The 24,179-nt window shown below is 40.9% G+C and overlaps 2 protein-coding genes across 2 annotated transcripts in view; one reads left to right on the forward strand and one right to left on the reverse strand.

The window, feature by feature from the left end:
- The window catches only part of SNTB1 (syntrophin beta 1), a 116,799-nt gene extending 105,386 nt beyond the window's left edge, over positions 1-11,413 (forward strand). Inside the window, exons 5-7 of the mRNA XM_075141230.1 lie at positions 5,166-5,362; positions 7,146-7,336; positions 8,717-11,413. Of these exons, the coding sequence (XP_074997331.1) occupies positions 5,166-5,362; positions 7,146-7,336; positions 8,717-8,809 (481 nt within the window). The 3' untranslated portion in view covers positions 8,810-11,413. The remainder of the gene's footprint in view (positions 1-5,165; positions 5,363-7,145; positions 7,337-8,716) is intronic.
- Positions 11,414-14,505: 3,092 nt separating this feature from the next.
- Positions 14,506-24,179, reverse strand: part of MTBP (MDM2 binding protein) — a 34,777-nt gene continuing 25,103 nt past the window's right edge. The window contains exons 18-22 of the mRNA XM_075141239.1: positions 23,750-24,016; positions 22,231-22,477; positions 20,955-21,068; positions 17,585-17,650; positions 14,506-16,073 (exon numbers count right to left, since the gene is read on the reverse strand). Coding sequence (XP_074997340.1) covers positions 16,038-16,073; positions 17,585-17,650; positions 20,955-21,068; positions 22,231-22,477; positions 23,750-24,016 — 730 coding nt within the window. The 3' untranslated portion in view covers positions 14,506-16,037. The remainder of the gene's footprint in view (positions 16,074-17,584; positions 17,651-20,954; positions 21,069-22,230; positions 22,478-23,749; positions 24,017-24,179) is intronic.

Consider the following 24,179-nt stretch of genomic DNA (forward strand, 5'->3'; position numbering starts at 1 on the left):
CTCTAGGAAGGGTGTACGATCCTCATCACTGGGGACTTTGAAGGACAGGTGACACTGTAATCCTCAGGAGTGTGTCGGCACAGTTAGCCCTGCTCTGGGAAGGGAGATGCGCTAGGTGACCTCCTGAGAAGCATTCCAGCCCCATCTCTGTGATTTCTTACTAGTATCGCTGTGAATTTAACACTCGGGTAAAACGACAGCAGATATACCAAGCTTGACATTCAGAATGGAGTTGCAATCTGATAAATACATACAAATACATGAATCCCCAAGGTGAGGAGATTATATAAACTGACAGATTCCCTAAATCATTACATCTACTGTTTTGGATGATTTTGATTAAAACCCTGCAGGATTCTGCTTTTATGATCTGTCACACCAAGTACAGTTATACCAAAAAAATACACAGGGTTTGCTGTTGGTATTGACTGCTGTGTTCACACTCAGTCAGTGATTACCCTCCTCGTGATGGGTTTTTTAATCCCCTCTGTGCATTGATCAGTGCAATTTAGAACTTTTCACCTGGAAAGTTTGCAGACCACATGTTGTAATCTTGGCTGCTCCCATCTTTCAGATTTTTATGATTCCTTGGGAAAAATTTTTGCTTAGCTAATGCATATTTGAAAAGCTGCTGAAACTGGAAAACTTCAGTGCCAGATACTGTACAGAGTCATGCTTAATCTACCCAAGACATAATGAGCAGAGAAAATTGGAAAGCGGTAGAAGGATTACAATCTTCCTACAGTATTTTAACAGCAGAATTTCAACATGCCCTTTCTGTTTGTTGATAAGTTTGCCTTCAACCTATGGATGCTATTAAGACCTAAAAATATTTCCCAGTCAGTCTTTCCCAGCTTTGTGCGGAATATAAGTAATAGCTCAAATAAAACTGAGATCAGGAGATTTAAGTTGTTCCTTTAAATCTCTGCACCGGGAGGCACAGCAGCTGGCTCGTAGCCCTGACTCCAAGGACCTTTTTGTCATATTCTCTATTTCAGTGTTTCCTTATGCCTGAATAACAGTGCCTCCCTCTAGCATGGGAATGGGGCTTAAATAATTACATCTTAAATGTTTGCAATCAAATGGCGTTATCTATCACAGCCAGATATGAAATGGAAAAAAAAAAAAAGCAGCCCAGTTGGACTCTGATTAAAGATCAGGTAAGTAGCTTTTGTGCGAAGCTGAGGTCTGTAACCAGAAAGTATTAAAGCAGTTTGATAGTAAATGCCATGGGAAGTTGGAAAAAGAGTTTGGGCATCGATTAGTCATCTGTGCAAGTGGAGGGAGGGGCAGGCGGGGAGCACTGGGATCCCTGAGCACCCCAGGGAAGGTATATGAAGTGTCGTGCAAGCAGTGCAAGTTCTCCGCTCAGTGAGGGTGGTTGTGGCTCCCTCCATGCGGAGCTCGGATGAATGAGGGCTGTGCATAGGTTTCCAAAGAGTACAGCCATTCCAGAGCAAGTTTCAAATGCTAAGTCGGGTTAAGGAGTGGCTTCAACATCAGCAAGGTCAGATGATAGTGGCTTTCTATTGGGCAGAGCTACATGACTGTTGATGCACTTGTATCACGGCCTCTTCTGAGATAAATCTCAGATGAGCAGCTGAACACTTGCTTTGAATGTCAGTGCTGGTTTCACTGCCCTTTTTGAAGAGGCCATTGGATTTTGCTGTTGCAGTAAATGGTTGATACTCTTTTCATAGCATTAGAATGAGAAGCAGGTCCCAGTGAGTCTCACCCAGCACCAGCACTTCACGTTGGACTGTACCCATCTTGCTATCACACGTTTGCAAAGAATAATGCTAAAAATGTCCCCAAAACAGAGAGAGACAAGGGAGAAATTAGAGAAGATTAGAAGTGTCTCCCTGGCTCCCTGGAGCATGCCAAGAGTTGCATTTTACAGCTGCTGCCTGCTATCTACACGCTGTGCAGACGGACTTCATCGTGACCAACCTTCTCCTGCCCTCTTGCGGCTCTGGCTGCTCCAGGGAGGCAGGCTCGGGTGCCTGCACGCTCACAGACACCTCAGAAACCTCCAATAACCTTCAGGGACTGCAGTTGAATATTACCAGAGTGGGCCCTGGGGTGCCTTTTCAGCTCTGGGGTGCAGCGTGCACCCATACACAACCTCTGCTGCAGTCAAGCGACAGAAGGCGGGGGCGAAGGGAAGCCACCTGTGAAGTTTCTAAGACTATTTTTTGCCTTTTAAGGTATTTTTGTGGTCTTTAGGATAGTAACTTTATTAAAGCTTGGGAATCCTTTGACCTGTTACCCAAATACTGACAGCTGATAGATAAATACTATCAAACGTCCCCCTGCATATTTGTCTAGTTCATGTTTAACTGCATAATTTTCCAAAGCACAATCTGGAATTGTACAATAGAAAAGGATTTTTAAATAGTGAGACTGAATTTTTAATAATGAGGGGATAATGCAAATGAGAAGGCAGGCAAGAAACAATGTTCATGTTGGATGTGTCCACATACTTGAATTTGTAAAGTACATCTTCATTCTATCCATGTGCTGAAAAACCTACAATGCCAGTGCTATGGATAAAGCATGAAGACATAGGGGAGAGGGGGGGTGGATTTGAAAGGAAATAGAACATTGGAACCATCTGTCTGTCACATATTCAGTATCACAAGTACTAGAAAACAATTTTTAGCACAGCTGATGAGCACTGTATAAAAGAGAAGGGATGACCCAGGGAGAAGCTGGGATAGTTTTATTTTTAATGACAAACTTGATGTGATTTTCCAGTCTGCTTTCCCGCAGCTGTCCGTCGTCCTCCCCTGGTAGCAGAAGGCAGTGTGAGAGAAGCGGCCCTGCATGCGCCTGAGTGACTGGACGGGGCCAGGCAGCAGCAGAAGTCACTGGAGATTTCAGTTCCCAATCTCCTGCCTTAATTCTTCTTCAGCTTCTCCTTAGAGTTCACACCTCCTTACGCCAAATCAAAGTGAATAAAAAGTTTTTGGGCTGTTTGTTTGCTGCTGACTCCCCAACGGCAAAATCTGCCCAGGGTACAGTTAGCATCATAGAATCATTTAGGTTGGAAAGGACTTTTAAGATCATCGAGCCCAACCATTAACCTAACACTGCCAAGTCCACCACTAAACCATGTCCCTAACCACCACATCTACACATCTTTTAAATACCTCCAGGGATGGTGACTCAACCACTTCCCTGGGCAGCCTGTTCCAAGGCTTGACAGCCCTTTCGGTGAAGAAATTTTTCCTAATGTCCAATCTAAACCTCCCTTGGCGCAACTTGAGGCCATTTCCTCTTGTCCTATCGCTTGTTACTTGGGAGAAGAGACCAACACCCACCTCGCTACAACCTCCTTTCAGGTAGTTGTAGAGCACGATGAGGTCTCCCCTCAGCCTCCTCTTCTCCAGGCTAAAAAAACCCAGTTCCCTGGGAACAGCCGCTCCTCATAAGACTTGTGCTCCAGACCCTTCACCAGCTTTGTTGCCCTTCTCTGGACACGCTCCAGCACCTCCATGTCCTTCTTGTAGTGAGGGGCCCAAAACTGAACACAGGATTCGAGGTGCGGCCTCACCATTGCCGAGTACAGGGGGACAATCACTTCCCTAGGTCTGCTGGCCACACTAGTTCTGATACAAAAGACCCTGAGTATCAAAGCTAAGTGGGGCATTAACACAGCCCTTCTGGAGGCAAAAAAAAGCATCTGGAGAGGGTGGTGGTGCCTCTCTGGAAGAGGCTTTCCTGCCCAGACATAGGGCAGGGCAGCTCTGCCCGGGATGCTCTGTCCCTTGCCTCCTGGGACCTCCTGGGACCATGAAATCAAGGCAGATGCTCAAAATCCAAAGGAAGTTACCACGAACCTGAGCATGAACAAATCTTGCAAACTTTCTAGCAGGGTATGAAAGAGGGATGAATCTGTTCGGCACAATGCGCATCCCAAACATCAGCACGGACTGCCAGGGAGTTGGGGAAGATTTCAGATGCCCTATGGTTAGTGCTGCAATAACTGAAAAGCTAAAGTTGTGCTTTTTCTTTCCTTTCTGTTTTTTTTTTCCTATTAAAACCTCTCTGTTTGATGGCATACTTCTACAGTGTCAGCTAACAGCAAACTATTCTTCCAGATGCAAAACAATAATTTGAGGGTGAATTAACATTCAGTAGATGATTAGTATAATCTAATGTTTTATGCTTCAGCACAAGTATTCTACTACCATGCTACATACATACTTTATAGTCTCATATGAAGTATATTGTTTGCCTATAGAAAGGGAAACAGGAGACACAAGACACAAGAATTTCCGTGGTTTCATTTTGTGACTCCCTCGGAGGGTTAGTGCCTGGGTCTCAAAGAGTGACAAACTCCTCTGGATTATTATTTTCATCTGAATGAGTGTCATGTCCCTGAGCGAATCCTGTATTCACTGTCCATACTTCTGCAGGGAAAAAACCCAAAAGGACAGTCTTAAAGAAGAATTAAATATTATGAGGTGTTGATTTTCTCACTCAAAAATATTCCCTGCAATTAGTGTGTGCCCAGATGAACAAACCTTTCCTGGCCATAGGAGATCAGCTGTTGATGCCAGGCAAAAAAATGTTAATTGCAGCAAGATGTGAGAGAATTTCAGATTACAAATAGCTGCAGCATTTTGTGGTTTGCAGGTTCCTTATGGGAAAAGTATGCACAAGACAGTACTTTGGCATCTGCAAGTTTTACAGAACTTCTTACTTTATCCGACAGAATTTATCGTTTAATTTGTCTGCAGATATTTAAGCTTTATGGCAACTGCAGCCTGACAGTGAAAGTTGGATTGAGCTGCCTCATCTGAGCGAGCACTTGTATGTGTGCACCAAACCCCATCACCACAGACCAGTCAGTGATTTCTCTCGGTTCCTCAGCCAAAGGGTGTTTTCTACAATTCGTCAGGAATTTAGGGCCCTCTGGGACATCCCCATCATCACCTGCATGTCTGGCTGCTTCAGTGCTCACTGCTTTGGACCTTCTCTCTTCTGCGTGTCACTAGGAGTCACATTAGGCTCAAACACATAGGAGATGCAAGTTCTCATGCTCCCAAGCACATGCATTTAGGAACGTTCAGAGCAGAGCTGTGCTCAGGTGGGGATTTTGGCACAGCGCGCTGTGTCAGCGTTATAATTCCCTGATGTGTTTTCAACTCTAATTGCAGGTTGGTCCATTCTGGCCCAGGAAAAGGCTCACCACAGTCAGGGGTGGATCTGTCTTTTGCAACCCGTACCGGTACAAGGCAAGGGATTGAAACCCATTTGTTCAGGACGGAGACTAGCCGAGACCTCTCACTGTGGACGAGAAGCGTAGTGCAGGGCTGCCACAATTCTGCGGAGCTCATCTCGGAAATCACCACATGTGAGTAACACCTGCGGCGCCACAACTCCACACCTCCTTGTGATACCCGTGGGTAGTTTAAGCTCCTTCTGCTAGAGGTGATTCATTTAAAAAAAAGTGTGTATTTAGGGTTCTATGTGTTTAAAATATTGTCCCCTTGATTTCTGAGCCAGTCCCAACTGGTGTGGTACCTGTGGCAAGTGAGACAGTCACTGTCATTCTGACTTTTGGTCTTGTTTTCGGCATGTTGTTTCAGACACAAGTCCGTAGTCAGCCGTATAGGGCTGCATGTCACGGAGGAGTGATCATCAGAGGTTTATCCAGAAACCCACAGAAAAGAGCATTTTTCTGAGATTCAGGAGACTCCTGAGAGCCTGGCGGGAGTTTCTCCTGCAGAGGGAGGAGGCAGAGGAGGACTGGCACATTCAGAAGCGTGAATTGGTCATTTATTCACCCAGCTCTGCACACTTGAGAGGAGTGAAAAAATACAAACCAGTCCAATAGCCACATTTTGACAGCTAGTCATTTCCCTCCCTGAACATCAGGGTGTCGCTTCTCAGCACTTCTGTACATGCAAAATCAACTGGAATAAAAGTAATCGGCTGCAGATGCTCTGGAGTGATGCCCTATTTGGCCAGGTAGCTGCTAGCCTGGGGTGGCTCTGGGGCTTTGAGGCTGTGCCTTTCTCTTGAGTGCCCCCAGGATTTGGGAGTCCTTCCCCCACTAGCTCTCCAGTTGACAGGGCTGTTAAGGTTGAACATTATATCCACTCGTTGCCTAAAAATGTGAGAGCAAGAGCCAAAGCACAAATCTGCTCCACGACAAAGGGCAGCTCCGATTTCGTGAAGCTGTCAGGTACAGCCATGTGCTGCTGAGCACAGGGACGCCTGCCCGTAGGCTGCCAGGCCCCGTGCCTCGCAGGGAGCTCCGGCTGCTTTGCAAGGGCCTCTGATGTGGAAACCAACCAGAGCGTTCAGTGGGAACCACCTCGAGGGCACGTCCATCTCCTCAGCCCAGTGACATGGATGCCTTTCTTTCCAAAAGCAGGAGGAGGGCATCAGCCCCCTCTTCTATCGCGGTGCTTTTATCCCAGTGCCAAGGACCCTTCTTGGCAGAACTGTTCACAGGAAAGTGGTGGAAAAGAGAATTTGGGATGTGAACACCTAAACTCTTCATTTTTTAATCATGGCCTATGTTTCTGAGCTGAGGGGAAGATGCAGACTTTCTGCTGCAGTAGCTATTAATACAATTATCTGGGCCCTTTTTCAATTACTGCGACACTAATGAGGACTCAGGAGTGTCTTCATCTTTGTCAAAATACTTTAGGGAAACCCTTTACGGCTTCTAATTTTCTTGTGCGTTGTGCGCTGCGTTTATTGATTTTGGCTATGTCTGTCAGACATAAGAAGAAGAGTAGCTGTGACTTTGTCAAGGTTTGGAAGGAGGAAATGCCAGCCTGAGCCGCCTTAAACTTCAGTAGATTGTGTCAGCATGTAGATGTATGCTGCAACATGAGGAATGCAGCAAATACCTGAAAGGACTGACATCAGTACAGCTACTGCTGAGTACAATTTTAGTCTGTGCGTTTACACCGTAACTAAGGAACCTTGCTTGGACCTTGCACAACAGAAGATTTCAAACCAAATCTGCCGGTTTACAGTTAGAGCGTGATTAGCCCCGTTTTAGGAAAGGTTAGTTTCCACAAGATAATGTTGAGATCGAATGTAAAATGCAAATATCTGCAGCCAAATGGAATTTGTTGCTTTTAAGAACATTACAGAGTAAATTTTGTTTCCTTCTTCAGCTTGCACATACAAAAGCCAGGAGTGCCGTTTGACCATCCATTATGAACACGGATTCTCTCTTACAACTGAACCGCATGATGGTGCCTTCTCTAAGACAATTGCACAATATCCCTACGAAAAACTGAAAATGTCCTCAGATGATGGGATAAGGATGCTTTATTTAGACTTTGGAGGAAAGGATGGAGAAATTGTAAGTACTGCGTTTAGCAAAGGGATGCATGTTACCATCTCTTTGGTGGTCCTTCAGGCTGTGGGGGTGGAGAAGCACTAATGGAAGTTGGACTAGATGATCGTTGTAGGTCCCTTCCAACTAAAATATTCTATTCTGTTCTGTTCTATTTTATTTTATTCTAATAACAGCTGGCCAGTACCAGGTTCTAGTACCAGTATTCAGACACTGTGCTTTCTAGTACAGCGTGACGATCTGGCTTTAGAAGGAGATAAACTAAAAAGAGAGATAAAATGGTAAAACCATGCAAAGAGGGATGAAAGATTTCTTACATTTAAGAACAAATTGTATCTCTAAACAGCCAGATGTTAGAGTTTTTGTATGTATGCATTTCACTTCTTAAATGATTGCAGGTGGAAGGACTTAAGGATGAGATATTATTAATTCCAAGATACACATAGGGACTTTATGTTATGACAACAAGCTATGTTTTAGACATTTTTGAACATCTAGTTGCTGAAAAAAATTGAAGACTACAGATGTGGTGCAAACTGTCTGCTTAGGCCTCTAAGTTAGCTGTTACAATGCCTAAAAATAAGGTGCTTATTCCTATGAGCAGTTTAGATACCATAAATTATGCATGTAAAATGGTCTTTCCTGCCAATTTTTTCCAGCAGTTCCTGAGCACATTGGGTGCTTAATTCTTCACACATACCTTTGATATCATACACTCTGCGAACTGCTTATTGTCAGGCTTTCAGAAGGGAATTTCTTACTAGCTCTCAATAAAGTTGATACATGGCTACTGGAAAGGCAAATCTCGTTGGTTTTGATGTGAACCTACTGTTGAACCTGCTGTCCACGTTGACAAGTCTGTCATGCTTAGCAGGCATGTGGTGAGATCAACTGAACCATGACTATGAAAAAAAAAAAGTCTCAATTCAGTCTCACTGCCGGCTGTGTGAACAGAGGAGCAACCGTGCAGCATCAGCTGAAGGTGCAGTTCCTGGCTTCAGCTGTAACCCAGCAGATGCACTGGGTATTGGACAGAGCAGTCCCACCACCATCCCTGGTCAGAAACAGAGCCTGAAAAGATGGAGGGGTTGACCCCCTTGGAAAACTGCTTGCAGCATCTGACTCAGTTTGCTGCTGCTTACCCAGGTGGATGCAAGCCCAGAGGCACCAGGATCTCATCTGCTCTCAAGATACTTATTACTTACTTTTAGTAACCTAAATATTTGCAGCTGTACGCAAAGGAAAGACAATATGTTGTAATAAAGGGTTGTTATTAATAGAAGCCTGTTCAAAATACCAGACAGCAGTTAATCAAGTAAATGATTGCTTATTTGAGCTGTAATCTAATCTAATCATTATCATCCTGATTTCTTTCTGTACTTTCAGCAACTGGACCTTCATTCCTGTCCAAAACCAATTGTATTCATCATTCATTCCTTCCTGTCAGCAAAGATTACAAGACTGGGCTTGGTGGCATAAGTGGGATACATCTGTTTCTTCAAAGACAGAGCAACCATGCTAATCCGAAGTACAGTCAACAGCAGCAACCCGTACCAGCTAGCAGCATACACCAGCTTGGGGTTCAGTACCAGGCCTTGGTCATTTCTGCAGTCTTCCAAGGCCCAGGTTTCATCTTGATCAGCTAAAGAGGTGGCATGACAAGTAAAATGGTGGATTTCATTGTAAATAATGGGATTTTAAAATCCCATATGAGACAGTAAAAGCGTGTAGTACCATACGTGTAAATGTTTCAGAATCATAAATTGTGCCTACTTCAATGTACTTGTTTATATAGAATAAGTAAAGGGCTAAGCAGACAAGAGTGGGTGTTGGTTGTGATGCAAGCTCAAGGTTGTTTGAGTAGAAGTTCTCCAAACAAGTTCTCCACCCAAAAGTAAAATATTTTTTGTGTTCTAACCTGTGCACCACTTACAGAAGATTTTTCTTTTGGAGCGCTGTCAGAACCTGTTGCTTGAATACCGAGCAGAACATGCAAATATGCACCTTTGAGTAGGATGCTCTAAAGCAATACAGCTGTGGTCAGTGAACAGCTGGAGGGTCCCTGCTGAGGGGCACTTTCCAATTAAACGATAAAGACATCTTGTGCACATTCCTAGCGACAGACACAAAGCAAGACTAGCTAGAGCGATGTATTGAGAGCCGGCTGTCAGTGAGGCGTAGGTAGGAGCATCCTCAAGTTCCTGAATCCATGTTGAAGCGTGACCAAAGCTTCTGCCAGCATGTTTCCACAGCAGAGGTTTCCAACAGAAAGCCATGCTGAGCCGCCTGTCCTCCTACCCCAACTGTGTCACCCCCTCAGCTCTGCCAAAACTGGTTGTGTGATCTTGATAGAAGAACAAATGTCAAGAAGGAGGGAGACACGATCTTTTTTTGAGTTTTCTAGATTAGATCAGAGAAGTTATTCGAGCAGCTCCACAACAGTGGGGAAATGCACTGGGGCAGGAACACGAGCTGCACTACCAGAAAAGCCTTAATATGGAAGGAGCTGCTCCTAAAAGCATGACTAGGCCAGTCCAGATCTATTCCTTGCTGATGAAACGTAAGACGTTCACCTCTGTACCCATAACTTACTAGTTCCTGTTTTGCACCACAGCTTACTGTTTTAAATTAAAACATTTGAATCACGGAGTTTCAGCCTTGTTCAGTTACGTTGGGCACAAAGCAGGCAGCAGGCAGGAACGCTGACCTTCAACATCAGAGATGATCCAGGCGCAAGCTGTGTGTAACTACTAAATTGGCTTAATGTGGTCAGGTGGGAACAGAAAGAAGGAGAATAGGGATGGCATTTACATTGCTCTTATTTTGTAAACAGAACTGCTTCATATAGGAGTGGTTTTTTATTTGCTTTTAGAATTTTGCCCTAAATTCACATTTGAAGGACAGGAACTGTAATAAATCCGGAAGATCACTTGTCATATTACAACACTTCTTTTATTCTTGAGAAAGCATTTAAGTTTCAACTTAGCATCACTTGGCTGGCAAAGAGGAAATTAAAAACACAGTTTGGTTCCATGTTTTTAAGCTAAGTCTTGAGCGTTAGGCGTAAGTCACGCTGTTTATTCACAATATAGGAATTAGTTCGTGCTGGTTTCCACAGGTACCTGAATTTTTTAATTCGTTTCAATGATTAAGATGATGGGCTGAATTCACAAATCTAGAAAATCACTGAAGAACAACAGCTAAGTCGCCATTTGGAAAGCAGCCGCAGTCGCAGCACCTCTCACCAGTCAAAAGGAAGTCTGGGAGGGGATTCACCTAGCTGTGAACTTTGTTTTCACCGTCATGGTACTTGCACTTAAAAATTAATTCCTCGTCTAAATTCACAAGGTAGGAGATAACATGTTACATGACTTACCCATGATTTCCAAATGGACATTTCTCATTTAGCGACCACTGCCATTCACGTAACTTTCTGTGGCAGTTACTTGGGTCTCCTGTGGCTTGGAAGCTTCTAGGAGAAGCTGAGAGCAGTCGGTACGCTGGGGGACTGGGTCTTTGAGTATGAACTCACATCACATCGTCAAATAAACCCTTGTGTGAAGTTTTTAAAAAGCGATTCAGGACATTTTTATTGCTGTTCCAAAGTATAACTTAAAAATTTGGACGCAGGCGCCTATAAAAGTTCCAGAGGTTAAACTGAAAACTTGCATACTGTGGGGTAGGTTAAATACATATGTAAACTATACTGCACTATTTCCTTATTCCTTTAACACTTACAAATCACTGGAATGTTATACCTAACATGTATGTGAATTGTAAATATTACAAATTCCTATATTAGTACCAACAATTAAATGACACAATATGTAATCTAAGGTGCTCAGTACTATATGAAGTATAAGTGAATAACTAAACAGTTTGCAAAGAAAATTCATATTATATATATTTATAGAAAAAATAATGATAATTACAGATGCTATTTCTTCATTTTCAGATTTTGGACTGATTCATATTTGGATGGGATAGACAAATGAAATATGGACCTACTCCACATTTATAAGAGTATAGTGAATATTTATATTTTAGAGGAAAAGAATATATTTAATAAAGTCATTTATTGGATTTTTGCGACATGAGCCTACTTTGTACCCAAACAAGCTGTTTGGAAGGCTGTCCTTTGGTTTTCAGCTGGGGAAAAATACATTTTAAACTTCCATCATGCTGTTAAGAATTCAGTTACTTGAGAGAACTATTCATCGTATTGATGGAGTGACTTTTAAAAATTTAAAATTAAAAAAGAAGTATTAATGTACTGCCAATGCTGCATTGGTGCTTTCTATTAAGTAAGCTCAGTGCTCACATGATAGTGGCGCTGGTGATGACAGGCTGAAGGCGTAAGTACACAGCATTTTTGTTTGCTGCTGGCATTTACTGAAAGGCCACAGGGACCTTCTGGGGCAGGTCGTTCAGACTCACCTGCTGCAGTTACAATGCTTTCCCTGTTGCTTATACTTAACTGGGCGGTCACAGAAGTCATTCAAAAAAAAAAAGGAGCAGAAACTTCTGCTCAAGCTTCCACATTCAAGGACTGAGGCCAACATGTGCCCTGCTTACCTTATGAATGGTTATGGAAAAAAATACGATTTTCTTCCCTTCTACTTTAATTCTTACCTTAGCAGCCCAAATAGAAAAGCTAACTGCAGGAATTTAAGCCTGTTCTTTCAGTCTGACCCAAGGTATGGCAGACCAGCCTCATGGAAATCCTAAAAAGGGGTATTCTAGAGTTTCACTCTTTTCACAAAATACTGACTGTAAATGGAACAGTCTGATCAGAAAGTTTGTACAGCAGCTTCACCATTAGAAAGACTTGGATACATGTTGGAACATATATGTTATTGGAAAAATGTGATATAAGGTGTTTGTTAAAAAAAAAGTAAAAGAAAATAAAGCTGATCTGATTGTGTTCAGGGAAGCATACTGGTGTTTCCTAAGAGTCTTGCTCTTTAAGTGGAACTAGCATCTCTCTTGAGGTACTTTATCAATCAGAACACAACTCCTTGTGCACTACCAAGTAAATCGCTACCATGAACATCATTAGAATTGGTCTTCTCCAAATAACAAAACAGGTTTTTTCTCTTTCCGGGGAAGCTAAGTATTCCTTCTTCCCACAGGACGTGGGAGCACGCTCCGTCCAGCTCTTCGCATTTGGAAGCACAGCTGATTTGAAGTAGAGGTTGATCTGATTTCCTTCTGCAAGACTTCTCACTGTCCTCTTACCCACCTTTAAAAGTTAATTGGAGCTGCTTTGGTTTCAGTGGAAGCAGAATCGGAGCCTAAACAAATGATGTGCTCCAGATTATTATACTATCATTGATTTGTAAATTTATCTTACTTTTCATAAGAGTCAAACTGGCAGGTTTATAACTAACTGTTTACTGGGGCTATTTACTACTATATAGACTATTACTATAGCATATATTATATATTCCTATATATATACACACACACTCTATTACTGTATATACTATTACCATAAAGTAATTGGGAATTTTATCTAAAATGAACACTTTTGAGTTCAGTGGTGACTTTGATTTTAAAGAGCTGATATTAATAATATACTAGCAAAATTTCAAGAAACTCAGACTGCTTGATGTAAGTGAACCCCCAGATTAACCAGGGCAAAAGTTTAGTTTAAAAGCATGAGGGAAAAACATGAAATATTTAAGTAACAAAGATTACAACCTCTTGTGAACATATCAGCTGCTTTTTCCACATAGGATTAGCTTTTCAGTTTGTTTCCTTCGTCAGAATTTCTGCGCTTCTGTAAATAACCAGAGGCATTAGAAAACAAATCCCAAGGGAGAACTGTGAATTTGGAAAAGGGAGTTTGTGAATTTGGAAAAGCATTTGTACCCAAGTTAAGGTCTGTGGTAGCCCAGTGATATTCATCATGCAATTGCTGTAATATTAGAAGTAATCATATCACCAAGTAATCACAACCACATCAGTGTTGTTTTACCCCAATCTTGTATAAGCACATAACACAGATTATGGGTAAACCATAAATGTATATTGGTGAATATGATTTATATCCTGACTTGCAAAAACATGAAAGCAAGCACCCGAAGTATGCATAGGGCAGACTGGATTTTGGGTGCAGCAGCCACAAACAAGAAAATAATTTGAAGTTCAGAGGCAAAGGGTGATGTTAATTCCATATCACGTAAGTTACAACACATTAGCTGAGCTGCGGGAACTCTTTGTGTGGGGTTTTTGAACTACGACAGATGTAAGATAATTTGGTTTAGCGCTGTTACGGTAGACCAGGTCAAATTATTTTGCATGCTTTTTTGTGGGTTAAGAGCATGGACAAGGACAGTTATCACAGCTCAAATGGGGCACAATGTTATTAAGCCATGATAATAAACTAGCTATCACTTACCCTAAAAAAACCCCAACATAATAACAGAGAGCAAATGAGACATGGGCACCATTGTATTAGTTCAGCACTGGGAATCATGCAAACAAACAATACATCAGAATGCTTATGTTTCCCTAACTGCTTTCCTGCTGATTATTTCAGGCCAGCCTTTGAGTCTACAGAATTAATTAAAGCAATAACCATTAGGTTCTACTTGAAGTAGAAGTAAGACAGTTAGTATCTAAATCCAGGGCTCACTATGGACACCATAGAGAGGTAAGGGAGGAATGAGAAAATAATAAAAAATAATTTTAAAAAGCATCTTTTCATAGAAGCCCTTCTACAGATACATGCAGATAGTTTTTAATCAAGAAAGCCAGTATTAATTACTTTCCTGAAAGGAAATTTCTTTGCTTATGGCAGCTAGCCTCAAGCACTTCATGAAATGTAGTTTCTGTACTTTCGCTTATCAACTTATGCATAATTTATTAACTACAAAGTTTTTGTAATTAAAAGTATATAAAACGCCCCAAAATTAAGAAATACAACTTTCAGTGGCTTGCTTTAGTATTTGGACAAAAGCATTCAGGCTGAAGATACGAGATTATAACTTACGGCTTTTCTCACTCTATTTGGAAGTAGAGACTTTCTTTATTCAATATTAGATGTTAAGGAAGATTAATGTCTTGACTGATTTTTTGTTTTCTGTCTTGAATGCAAAGAAATGTGAGCCATACACAGTAATTAATACATTGGAGCAATTTCGTGCATGCACTTATTAAATAATTATTTAAATATCTACCTTCATTGCATTTCTATTTCATCAAATCAGTAAAACCTGGATGCTATGGATATGCAGCATTTTGCAGGCAAATGTAATCCTGCTCCTAAGAAGTTGTGTTTGTCCTGGGCTAAGACACAGATTGAACTCACAGGAGCCCACTGTCACAGTAAAACAGCTACACAGCTTTCCTACTGCTGCTCAGGGTGCGGTTAAAACAAGTACACACCCACATATATAAGGTCTTGTAGAGTTCAGGAGAACAATACACACTGGAACAAAGGAACCGAAGAGTTAAATGCAAGATCCTGTTAGGCACAAAAAACCTCCTTAGGGCTTGGCTTTACATAAAAGAGAATTAAGCAAAGAATAATGTCACAAAATCAGGAAGGCTCTTTAGAGAATGAGTAGATTTTACAGTATTAAGTCTAACCTACACATGGCTTAGTTCAATTACTTTTTCATAATATTAAATTTTGTTCATATTAGTATTGCTTAATCCATTTTCCTTCCAGCAGAATATAGCAAACAATAACACTGCATCTCTATCAATTTTAATCATGTTAGTTTATATGATGAATAGGAAATCCTTACACTGAAAACTGTAAAACATACTTGTTTTGGTAGGAATTCTCACCTCAACATAATACTAACTCGAATAATTACACCAGTACAAGCCAGGTACATGCCCGAGACTTAAGCAAAATGAGGCCAAATTTAGTATTTTACTGTGCTTGCAACTCAGGCAGAAATTATTCTTTCCATTACAATTCATCATAGCATGCCAGCTCTTTCACAGCTTTCACAATCATCATTACTGCTGCCATTTTGATTTTCTCCTCCCCCATGAAAAGAAATCTCAGAACTCTGTTATGAATTGTTTCTAAGGAGTATTACAAAGAGTACACATGAAACTATACCGGAAATTCAGCTTGTAAAACAATGACCCTTTCTTTAATGGGACCTTGCATCGAGCTTCAAAAGCTTTTTTCTTACACTACAACACAGAGATAATTGTGACTCAAATTCTAATTCTGTTTACTTTCACCTGCAGAATAGGAACCGTTCTTAATTATTCCATAAAATGTCAACGGTTGATACTGTAAACAGCTGTTTATACAACAGCAAGTAATAATAAATAGAGGTCTTCACACTAAAAGGTAAAGTAGTTTTGTTATTAAAATTATATCTGGTGGGTTTTTTATTCACATAAAAACCAAATACACCGGTTGAAAAACATACGAAGTTTTATCAAACCAAGTCAAGCTACATTCCTTTTAACAATGAAATATAATAAATATGCATGTAAAATAAAACCTTTTTTCATTTGAATTTTTAAAATAATTAAAACTTTCAGTATAAAAAGTTTCAAAACATGCTACTGTGCTTGAGAATGAGTCTATATAATTGTACTGACCAAAGTCCTTCCGGAGTGCAGGGGGGTGTGTGTGCACGTTAGGCAGTATAATGCTCTTCTTACAATCGGAAGTGCTCTCTCTCTCCACAGTTTCTAGGAAGGTGTGAACAGCATCCATTCAGTACCGCTACTTGCCAGTCTTCTCCAAAACCCATTCAATCACCTGGGAAAATAAATGATCTGCAAAGCAACTTAAGAACATCTCATACACTTATACTAATTCTTTCTTTATCACCACCTTTATCACCACCTGTGTGATGTTTACTAAACAGGATTTAAAAGTAATCCATTCAAAAGGAGAAAGAGTTGTTAATAAACTGAGCGGATACAGCGTTACCCAAGAATTGTATTTAATTATATAGAATGCTTTTTCTTTCGAAAAAGGCATTTTTAGATCCCCTGAATTGAGATACTTCACCCCACTCTCTCCATGTACTAGCAGCAAGGTGGACACACAATGCTAAACAGCTAGTGTTTCCAGCACAAAAAATTGCTAAAGCTGTGAAAGAAAGGATAAAGAATAATTTGTACACTGCTGTATCTGCCACCATTATTACTGCTGTTTACCAAACAGGGTAGTTGTTCAGACAACTGCCTAGTCCTGGGCAACTGTATTTTTTATAAAGTAGTTTCAAAGTATTCTTTAATACAGGGAGAGGTGGCCAGCTTAAAAGATCCCTAATTTTAACACCTCTTTGCCAACAGCAAACGCATAAAAGGACCAACTGGCCTCCCCAGACAAAGATGGCGGTGAGAAACAGTGTATCAGCACAATATCCCAGTTCAACGCCAAACATCACAAGCCATGTAGTTTTTGAAACCTTACAATCTGTAGGAAGCAATTCACAAGAGAACACAATAAATACTGCTCTTGCAGAATAAATTCTGTGGGGATCTAGCAGTTTTCCTTAAGAGTTTGGGGTTTCTTATTTAACTACCCCAGTCCAAATCCTTACATTTAATTTATGATTTTGAAAACTGTACAACTGTACTGTAAATATGCACAGTACTTTTTTTTTTTTTTTTTTTTAAATCGTGGAGTCACTTCAGCATGTTTTTCAGAATTTAAATCAGTTAGTTAATTTCTGGAGGACAGGAGTATTTACTCCTGTCATTTGCTCTGTGCTACTGTTCACATAAGTCCCACCTTATACACAAATAAGCTCATCTGATATCCCTTGTGCTTACAGTTATTCCCAAGCTTAAAATTACTAATTTTTATTGCTTCTTTTAAGAAATTTATTTCCTTTTATAGATTCCTTCATTGCTTCCTAACCTTATAAAAGAAATGTTATTTCCTTCAACACAAGGAAAGAAGAACTCCCTAATGATGCAGGTTTCTCTCAAATGAAGAAAAATCTCACCCCTCTCTTTTTTTCCAGTGGTGTGGAAACATTTATTGCCTTCATTTCCATTTCTCACTGTGGCACATCATATTGGCAGCTATAACTAGAATAGCATCTGAAACCTGAATGTATGCAACCGGAAATTTTGTCATGGGACTACTGATTGAGAGGAAGTTTTTGTGAGATCAGAGAGTGAAACGAGAGCCACAGCTATAGGAACGCATCTCTTCATCTCTTAAAGCTGTGGACTAAACCATCCTACAGCCAAGCTGCCACAGCTTCATTTAGCCTTCACTAATTACAGGAACAAATAAACAAATGGTCTTACCTGTTTAGCATTGTTATTTGCTGTTTTCTTCATTTCATCAAGAAGTCCCCTAGAAGTTTTAAGATCCTAAATATGAAACACAAAGCCACAGAAATTAGCAAACTCATATGCTCACTCTAATCTGGATTGTAAGAGCCCTAATAACCAGGGGGGTGTTACCCTTTTATCACCTTGTTCAGAACCTCAGAAGAATTATTTGACTTTGTTTTTTTCTTTTTAAAAAAGAAATAATCTCAATCTATTCCAATGGGCTGCAGCTTTCCCTACAGCGGTCCAAACCTAGTACTCAAGTGTACGATTGAGTCACACTTTTCCTAACCTTCCACACTCTTCCAGAGATTTTTTTGTTTTCTTAAATGATATTCAAAGTTCTTACAGTCTTGATTGAAATCTTATTTCGATATAAAAATGCAAATCAGCTGTGCACTTAGATTGCAACACAGAGTTCTGGCAAAGAACAGTGAAGAGGACATGGAGAAAGAAAATCAGTGCAGGAAAAGAAAAACCTAGAACGGTTTGTCTGTTTTACAGTCCAATTAGCCCAACCTAATCCACTCTTGTCGTGGTTTAACCCCAGCCAGCAAAAATAAACTCCACGCAGCTGCTCGATCACCCCCCCCGGTGGGATGGGGGAGAGAATCGGGAGGGCACAAGTAGGAAAGCTCCCGGGTTGAGATAAAAACAGTTTAATAATTGAAATAAAACTAAGTAGAACAGTAATAATAACAATGAGAACAACAACAATAACAGAATACACAAAGCAGGCAATGCACAACGCAACCGCTCACCGACCACGTGTCACGAACGGGGGGCGAGCCCCCCCACGCACCTGGTTTTTATACTGAGCATGATGTCCCATGGTATAGAATACCCCATTGGCCAGCTGGGTCCACCACCCCGGCTGTGCTCCCCCCTCCCGGTGCAAGCATCACCCAGCAACAGCCAAAGCATCAATGGGCCATCAACGCTCCTTTCACACCGAACCCAAAACACAGCACACCCCCCAGGCTACTGGGAAGAAAGTTAACCCTGTCCCAGCTGGAACCAGGACAACTCTCTTAAACAAAGCAAGCACATAACTTTGCCTAAAGAGAAAGGAAAACTAAGAAAATTCATTTACTACTTGTCTCCAAAGGAAAACGATACCTGTGATACCATGCTTCTGAAGCACGCAGCACAGAAAAGGATTCCAAGGGCTCCTACAGACTCAGGGCTGCAAGACAGTTCAGAAGAACAAAATCCTGCTACACCTCTCTCTAGATCAGCTTTCCGAAGGACAGGATCACTGCAGCACTCTTCCTTTTGTTCTTCTGCTTGGAATGGAACCGTGAACCCATCTGATTTGTCCTACTCACTCATCCCTACACACAGTTCTTTCTGATTTTGGATTAGAAGATCTTCCTTCAGGGCATATTTCAGGGAGGTTTTGAGAGTGCTTACAGAATGACTGCGCAACTGTGTTCTAATTATTTAAGAAGTTGGTGCTCATTGGCAAAATGTTCTAATTGGCTGTGTAAGCATTCAGCCCTCTTCAGTTGCAACTTCATTTAGCTTAAATCACCTTTACTGAAGTTGACTAACCTGAGTTAGTTCACAAATACTGGTAGGCTACACGCATGCAAATGAACAGAAACAGCAGCTCAGCTTGTGAGCAATAGTTTTTAAACACACTGTACTGTAATTTAACTCAATTTTGTGCGCAGACTAAGTAACATGGGCTCGAGCATTGACTCACGAAGTCTCCTAGGTATTGTGGAAAGAATTCTCATCTCCTCCTAAAAATGAGGTTGATGCAATTCTACACGGTGGTGCCAAGTCAGTATGTGTTAGATAGTTGCGCACATTTACAATGCATTTACAAGGACTTCTGTGACCACGTCAAGGAACTAGAATTTCTGCGTGTTGTGGTTTAACCCAGCAGGCAGCCAAACACCACACAGCCGCTCGCTCACTCCCCCTGCCCCCAGTGGGATGGGGGAGAGAATCAAAAAAAAAAAAAGTAAAATTCGTGGATTGAGATAAAGACAGTTTAATAGAACAGAAAAGGAAGGGAAAATAATAATGATGATAGAATATACAAACTAAGTGATAGAATCATAGAATCATAGAATCATACAGGTTGGAAAAGACCTCTAAGATCATCGTGTCCAACCGTCAACCCAACACCACCATGCCCTCTACACCATGTCCCTAAGGGCCTCATCTACACGTCTTTTAAATACCTCCAGAGATGGTGACTCCACCACTTCCCTGGGCAGCCTGTTCCAAGGCCTGACCACTCTTTCAGTAAAGAAATTTCTCCTAATGTCCAATCTAAACCTCCCTTGGCGCAACTTGAGGCCATTTCCTCTTGTCCTATCGCTAGTGACTTGGCAGAAGAGACCAACACCCACCTCGCTACAACCTCCTTTCAGGTAGTTGTAGAGCGCGATGAGGTCTCCCCTCAGCCTCCTCTTCTCCAGACTAAACAACCCCAGTTCCCTCAGCCGCTCCTCATAAGACTTGTGCTCCAGGCCCTTCACCAGCTTCGTTGCCCTCCTCTGGACACGCTCCAGCACCTCCATGTCCTTCTTGTAGTGAGGGGCCCAAAACTGAACACAGGATTCGAGGTGCGGCCTCACCAGTGCCGAGTACAGGGGCACTGTGCACAATGCAATTGCTCACCACCCGCTGACCGATGCCCAGCCCGTCCCCGAGCAGCGATTGCTGCCCCCCAGCCAACTCCCCTCAGTTTATATACTGAGCATGACGTCATATGGTATGGAATATCCCTTTGGCCAGTTTGGATCAGTTGTGCTCCCGCCCAGCCTCTTGTGGACCTGGCAGAGCATGGGAAGCTGAAAAGTCCTCGACTAGGGTAAACACTACTTAGCAACAGCTAAAACATCGTGTTATCAACATTATTCTCATACTAAATCCAAACCACAGCACTACAGCAGCTACTATGAAGGAAATTAACTCTATCCCAGCCGAAACCAGGGCACGAGTCCGCTGTGTAAGCTACCTATCAAGCCAAAAGCCTTAGAACAAGGGAGAAGCTGAGCTGTCACAGCTATGGCTGGGAGGTAGCTGAAACAGCCAAGGAAGCAATAACCTTACCTAACTGACCACTGCTTTAACATGTTATCTCACATAAAAGACTACTGCTTTATAAGGTTTAAAAACAAACAAACAAACACCAAAATATACTGTAAAACTGGGTTCTGCGTTTGACAACAAGTCCAAAGGTTTATCCACATACTACTACCATACCACTAGGAAATATTAGCTTAATTAAGTCTGAATATCCCATAGTCCATCTCAAGTTTTATTCAGGAATGGATTCACTTAACCAAGAACAAACAACTGTAAGAGTGTGTGTTCTAGTTACCTTTAAGTAGAACTTTGATATCTCAAATAGACGCTGGCTGCATGATACAAAGCACTTGTGATCCTCTGCAATTCCATGTTTTTGAAGAGTCTTAGCAACCACCTCCTTCAGCATCTTGGAAACAATAGAAACACACTCAAGAGTTCATCCCAATTATTGGCATTAAAAATTGTCCAAGGGAAAGGGGGAAAAAAAAAAAAACAAACCACCTGATCTTTTTTGATCTTGCCTCTGTCTTTAATCCGTTGGCCAAATGCCATCAACCCACTGACCAAATTTGGGCAGAGTTATTTAACAATCTATTTCCATCTCCTTCATCTCAAAAATTAAGGAAATGCTTACATGTCAAAGCAATGTAAAGGATCAGTGAATATTCACATGGGGCTTGGAAGACAGAAGAAAATTGATAATGGCTTCAGCCTTCTCTTCTCCAAAATACTCTGTGTGTGTATATATATATATATATATATATAAAAAAATGTAACTTTTCTTTATGTTGATATTCCCTTGTTTGACACATCCATATTAAAAAAATAATAAAAATCAGACACTACAGTCAGATTAGAAAATTTACTCTGACATTCTTTATATCAGAGATGTTTAAACTTTGCTGCAGGTCTGAAGGAGTCACACCAATTTATGCTTACTCGGGTCATCCCAACTTGCCTTTGACAGTACGACATCAATATCCATGCAGTGTCCTCTCTAGCACCCTGGGATTAATTTAAAATTAGTATCACCAAGCCAGAAACAGTTTTGTGTACTGTATTTTAAAAGTGGCATTCCTGTTATATACAGCTATTAATTAACCATTATTGTACCAAAGTATTTAAATGTTATCTCAATTAATGGACTTGTACAACTACTGGAATATCTTTTTATTCTCAGAATAGACTGTTCTTCCACAATGGCTTTGACCCTTCTAGCACAGATATTTCTTTGATGCCTTTAGGTTTTATATTAACTTTCTACATTTCATAACTCCTATTCATTGATGTCCATTCCCACCTTCTTTATTCCTAGTTTTTATTTCTCTCAGCCTTAATTCCCTGGCATGATATAATACTCCTTACATACTTTTTCATTCCTTGCTTCTGCAGCACTGTCCTCAGTGCCTTCAGGATTCACTTACAGAAGTGAACAGAATGAAATTTAATGATAACAAATAGAGATGAAGACAGTTCACTTTGAGTTGAAAAAAATTATAAAAAATCAAGTCACGTGAAAAGAAGCTAAGCAGATGCTTTTTCACTAAGCAAACAACATAGACCTTTACCCTTGTATGTTTCTGGGATCTTGATTCCTTAGCTGGCTTTGAAGTCTCAGATTCGGTTGCGCTTATGTGACTTGCTGAGCCAACCTTAGTGGTTACTTTGTGGGGTTGACCAGGCTGTTTCAATGGCATCGAAGCTAAAGAAACTGATCTTTCAGAGCGCTTCCTCGTTACAGCAACTGTACAGTGACTCCCACTACTTCCGCTTGCCTGAGAGAGGAGGGAATCTGTACTCTCAGATTTGGTTAGCCTGGAAAGAAAGAAGAAAAAAAAAAAAAGATAAAAAGAACTTTTACGTTTTGTATTGACTCTTTTGGTGCCTTTGTTTCTGCTATGGAGGCTGCTGCTAAGAGTATTAAGTACTCTACATTCTTGCAAACAGCATCTGAAAACAGCAGACAGGATTCTATTACGTAACATTTTTGTATTAGAAGAACACTTTACTGACTGATTTGGTCTCTGATACTTAGACCCACTGCACCTCTGATTAAAAAAGTCTAGAGATGAACTGAAGAAACAAGATTACTAAGAAGAGAAACTCTTTGGAAGAAGGGGTAGTTTTGCATATAGACCCTTCATCCAGATAGCTAGGAAGAGCAGAGTTTGCTGGCCTCCAGTCTCAGGATAAGACAAAACATCTTGAAACTATCTAATTTCTTTTGGCCCTACAGGAATGTCACAACTCATCTTTAACTATGGGAAGTTGGGCATTATGATTCTACTGGAACATGTAATTCTTGATCCTTCAACTGTAAGAGCATTAGTAATTCTGAAACTCCAACTTATCAAGTGCTAAGTACAATCGCATCTAACGGTACAATCGCATTTCTAACGGTTCAGTAAGCTGCAAAAGATATGGATGTTCCTAAAACCATACCTCTGTTAAAGGCTTACTGTGATTAGATTGCAAAGGATATCAAACTGGAAAGAAGGAAGAAGTGAAGTATTACAGTAAAAAGTGAATTCAGAAGTAGTGTTACATAGCAGTTATTTTTTATTGATGCAAAGAGTTTGCATCTTCAGAGTGAGGACAAGGTACAAAGGGAAGTCTTAAAAACTAGACTTCCAGAAAAGACTTTAATAAACAAGACTGACAATAAGTTTGAATTTTGGTGGGTCATCTTATACCAGCAGTCCTTTGGATTAGGAACTCAATTATTCTGTTTGTACAGTGCTTGGCTTTCTAAACCTTTAGCTGTTTATTTGTACTGCAACAGCACTGACAGTTTTGGTCCTAGATGAGGCTATCTGTCATCTTTTCAAAGGCACTTGAGACTTTCCAAGATACAACCCCAAATCTCTTAAATAAAAGGTGCCTGTGCTGCATGGTTTTGATTAATCTAATGCTATCAAGGAGAGGTCACACTTGAGAAAAAAAATGAACTTACAGAAGAGGATTAAACAACTAGAACATTTGTCTAGATAGCTTCACTAAAAACATTTTGAGATGAAAGAAAAGATGCATTTCACAAAAGACTACTGAAATATTTCATGCTAAAGTGCATTTTATTCAGTGCATTACCTTTTCTTGGGATAAAAGCAATCCAAGTCTTTTGATCTGCGTTTTAGCCTTGATGCCTCTGTTTTGAATTCGCTTTGTAAAGACTCGCCATCGGGGACACTTCCAGGCTCTGACAAGACTGCAGGAGATGGGAGAGGGCTCAAAACAACCGGCACAGGGCAGCACTCTTTGGTGCAAGTAGTCTGAGTTTCATAGCGAATAAGACGAGTTTGAAGTTCAGCATATCCCACATCTCTCTCTAAGGCTCTTCTGTTATCTAGACAATATCTAAAATTGAAATTAGTGAGAAATCTGTGACAGAAAGTCTTTGCTTTATTACAATCAGAAAAAAAACAGAACAACTTACTTTTGACTACCATATAATCTCCAAAACTTTTTTTTGTTTGGACTGGTGTATTGTTCTGAAAGATACCTTAAAACAGCCTTGTAA

The sequence above is a fragment of the Calonectris borealis genome, chromosome 2 (assembly GCF_964195595.1).
Source record: "Calonectris borealis chromosome 2, bCalBor7.hap1.2, whole genome shotgun sequence".
NCBI lineage: Eukaryota > Metazoa > Chordata > Aves > Procellariiformes > Procellariidae > Calonectris > Calonectris borealis.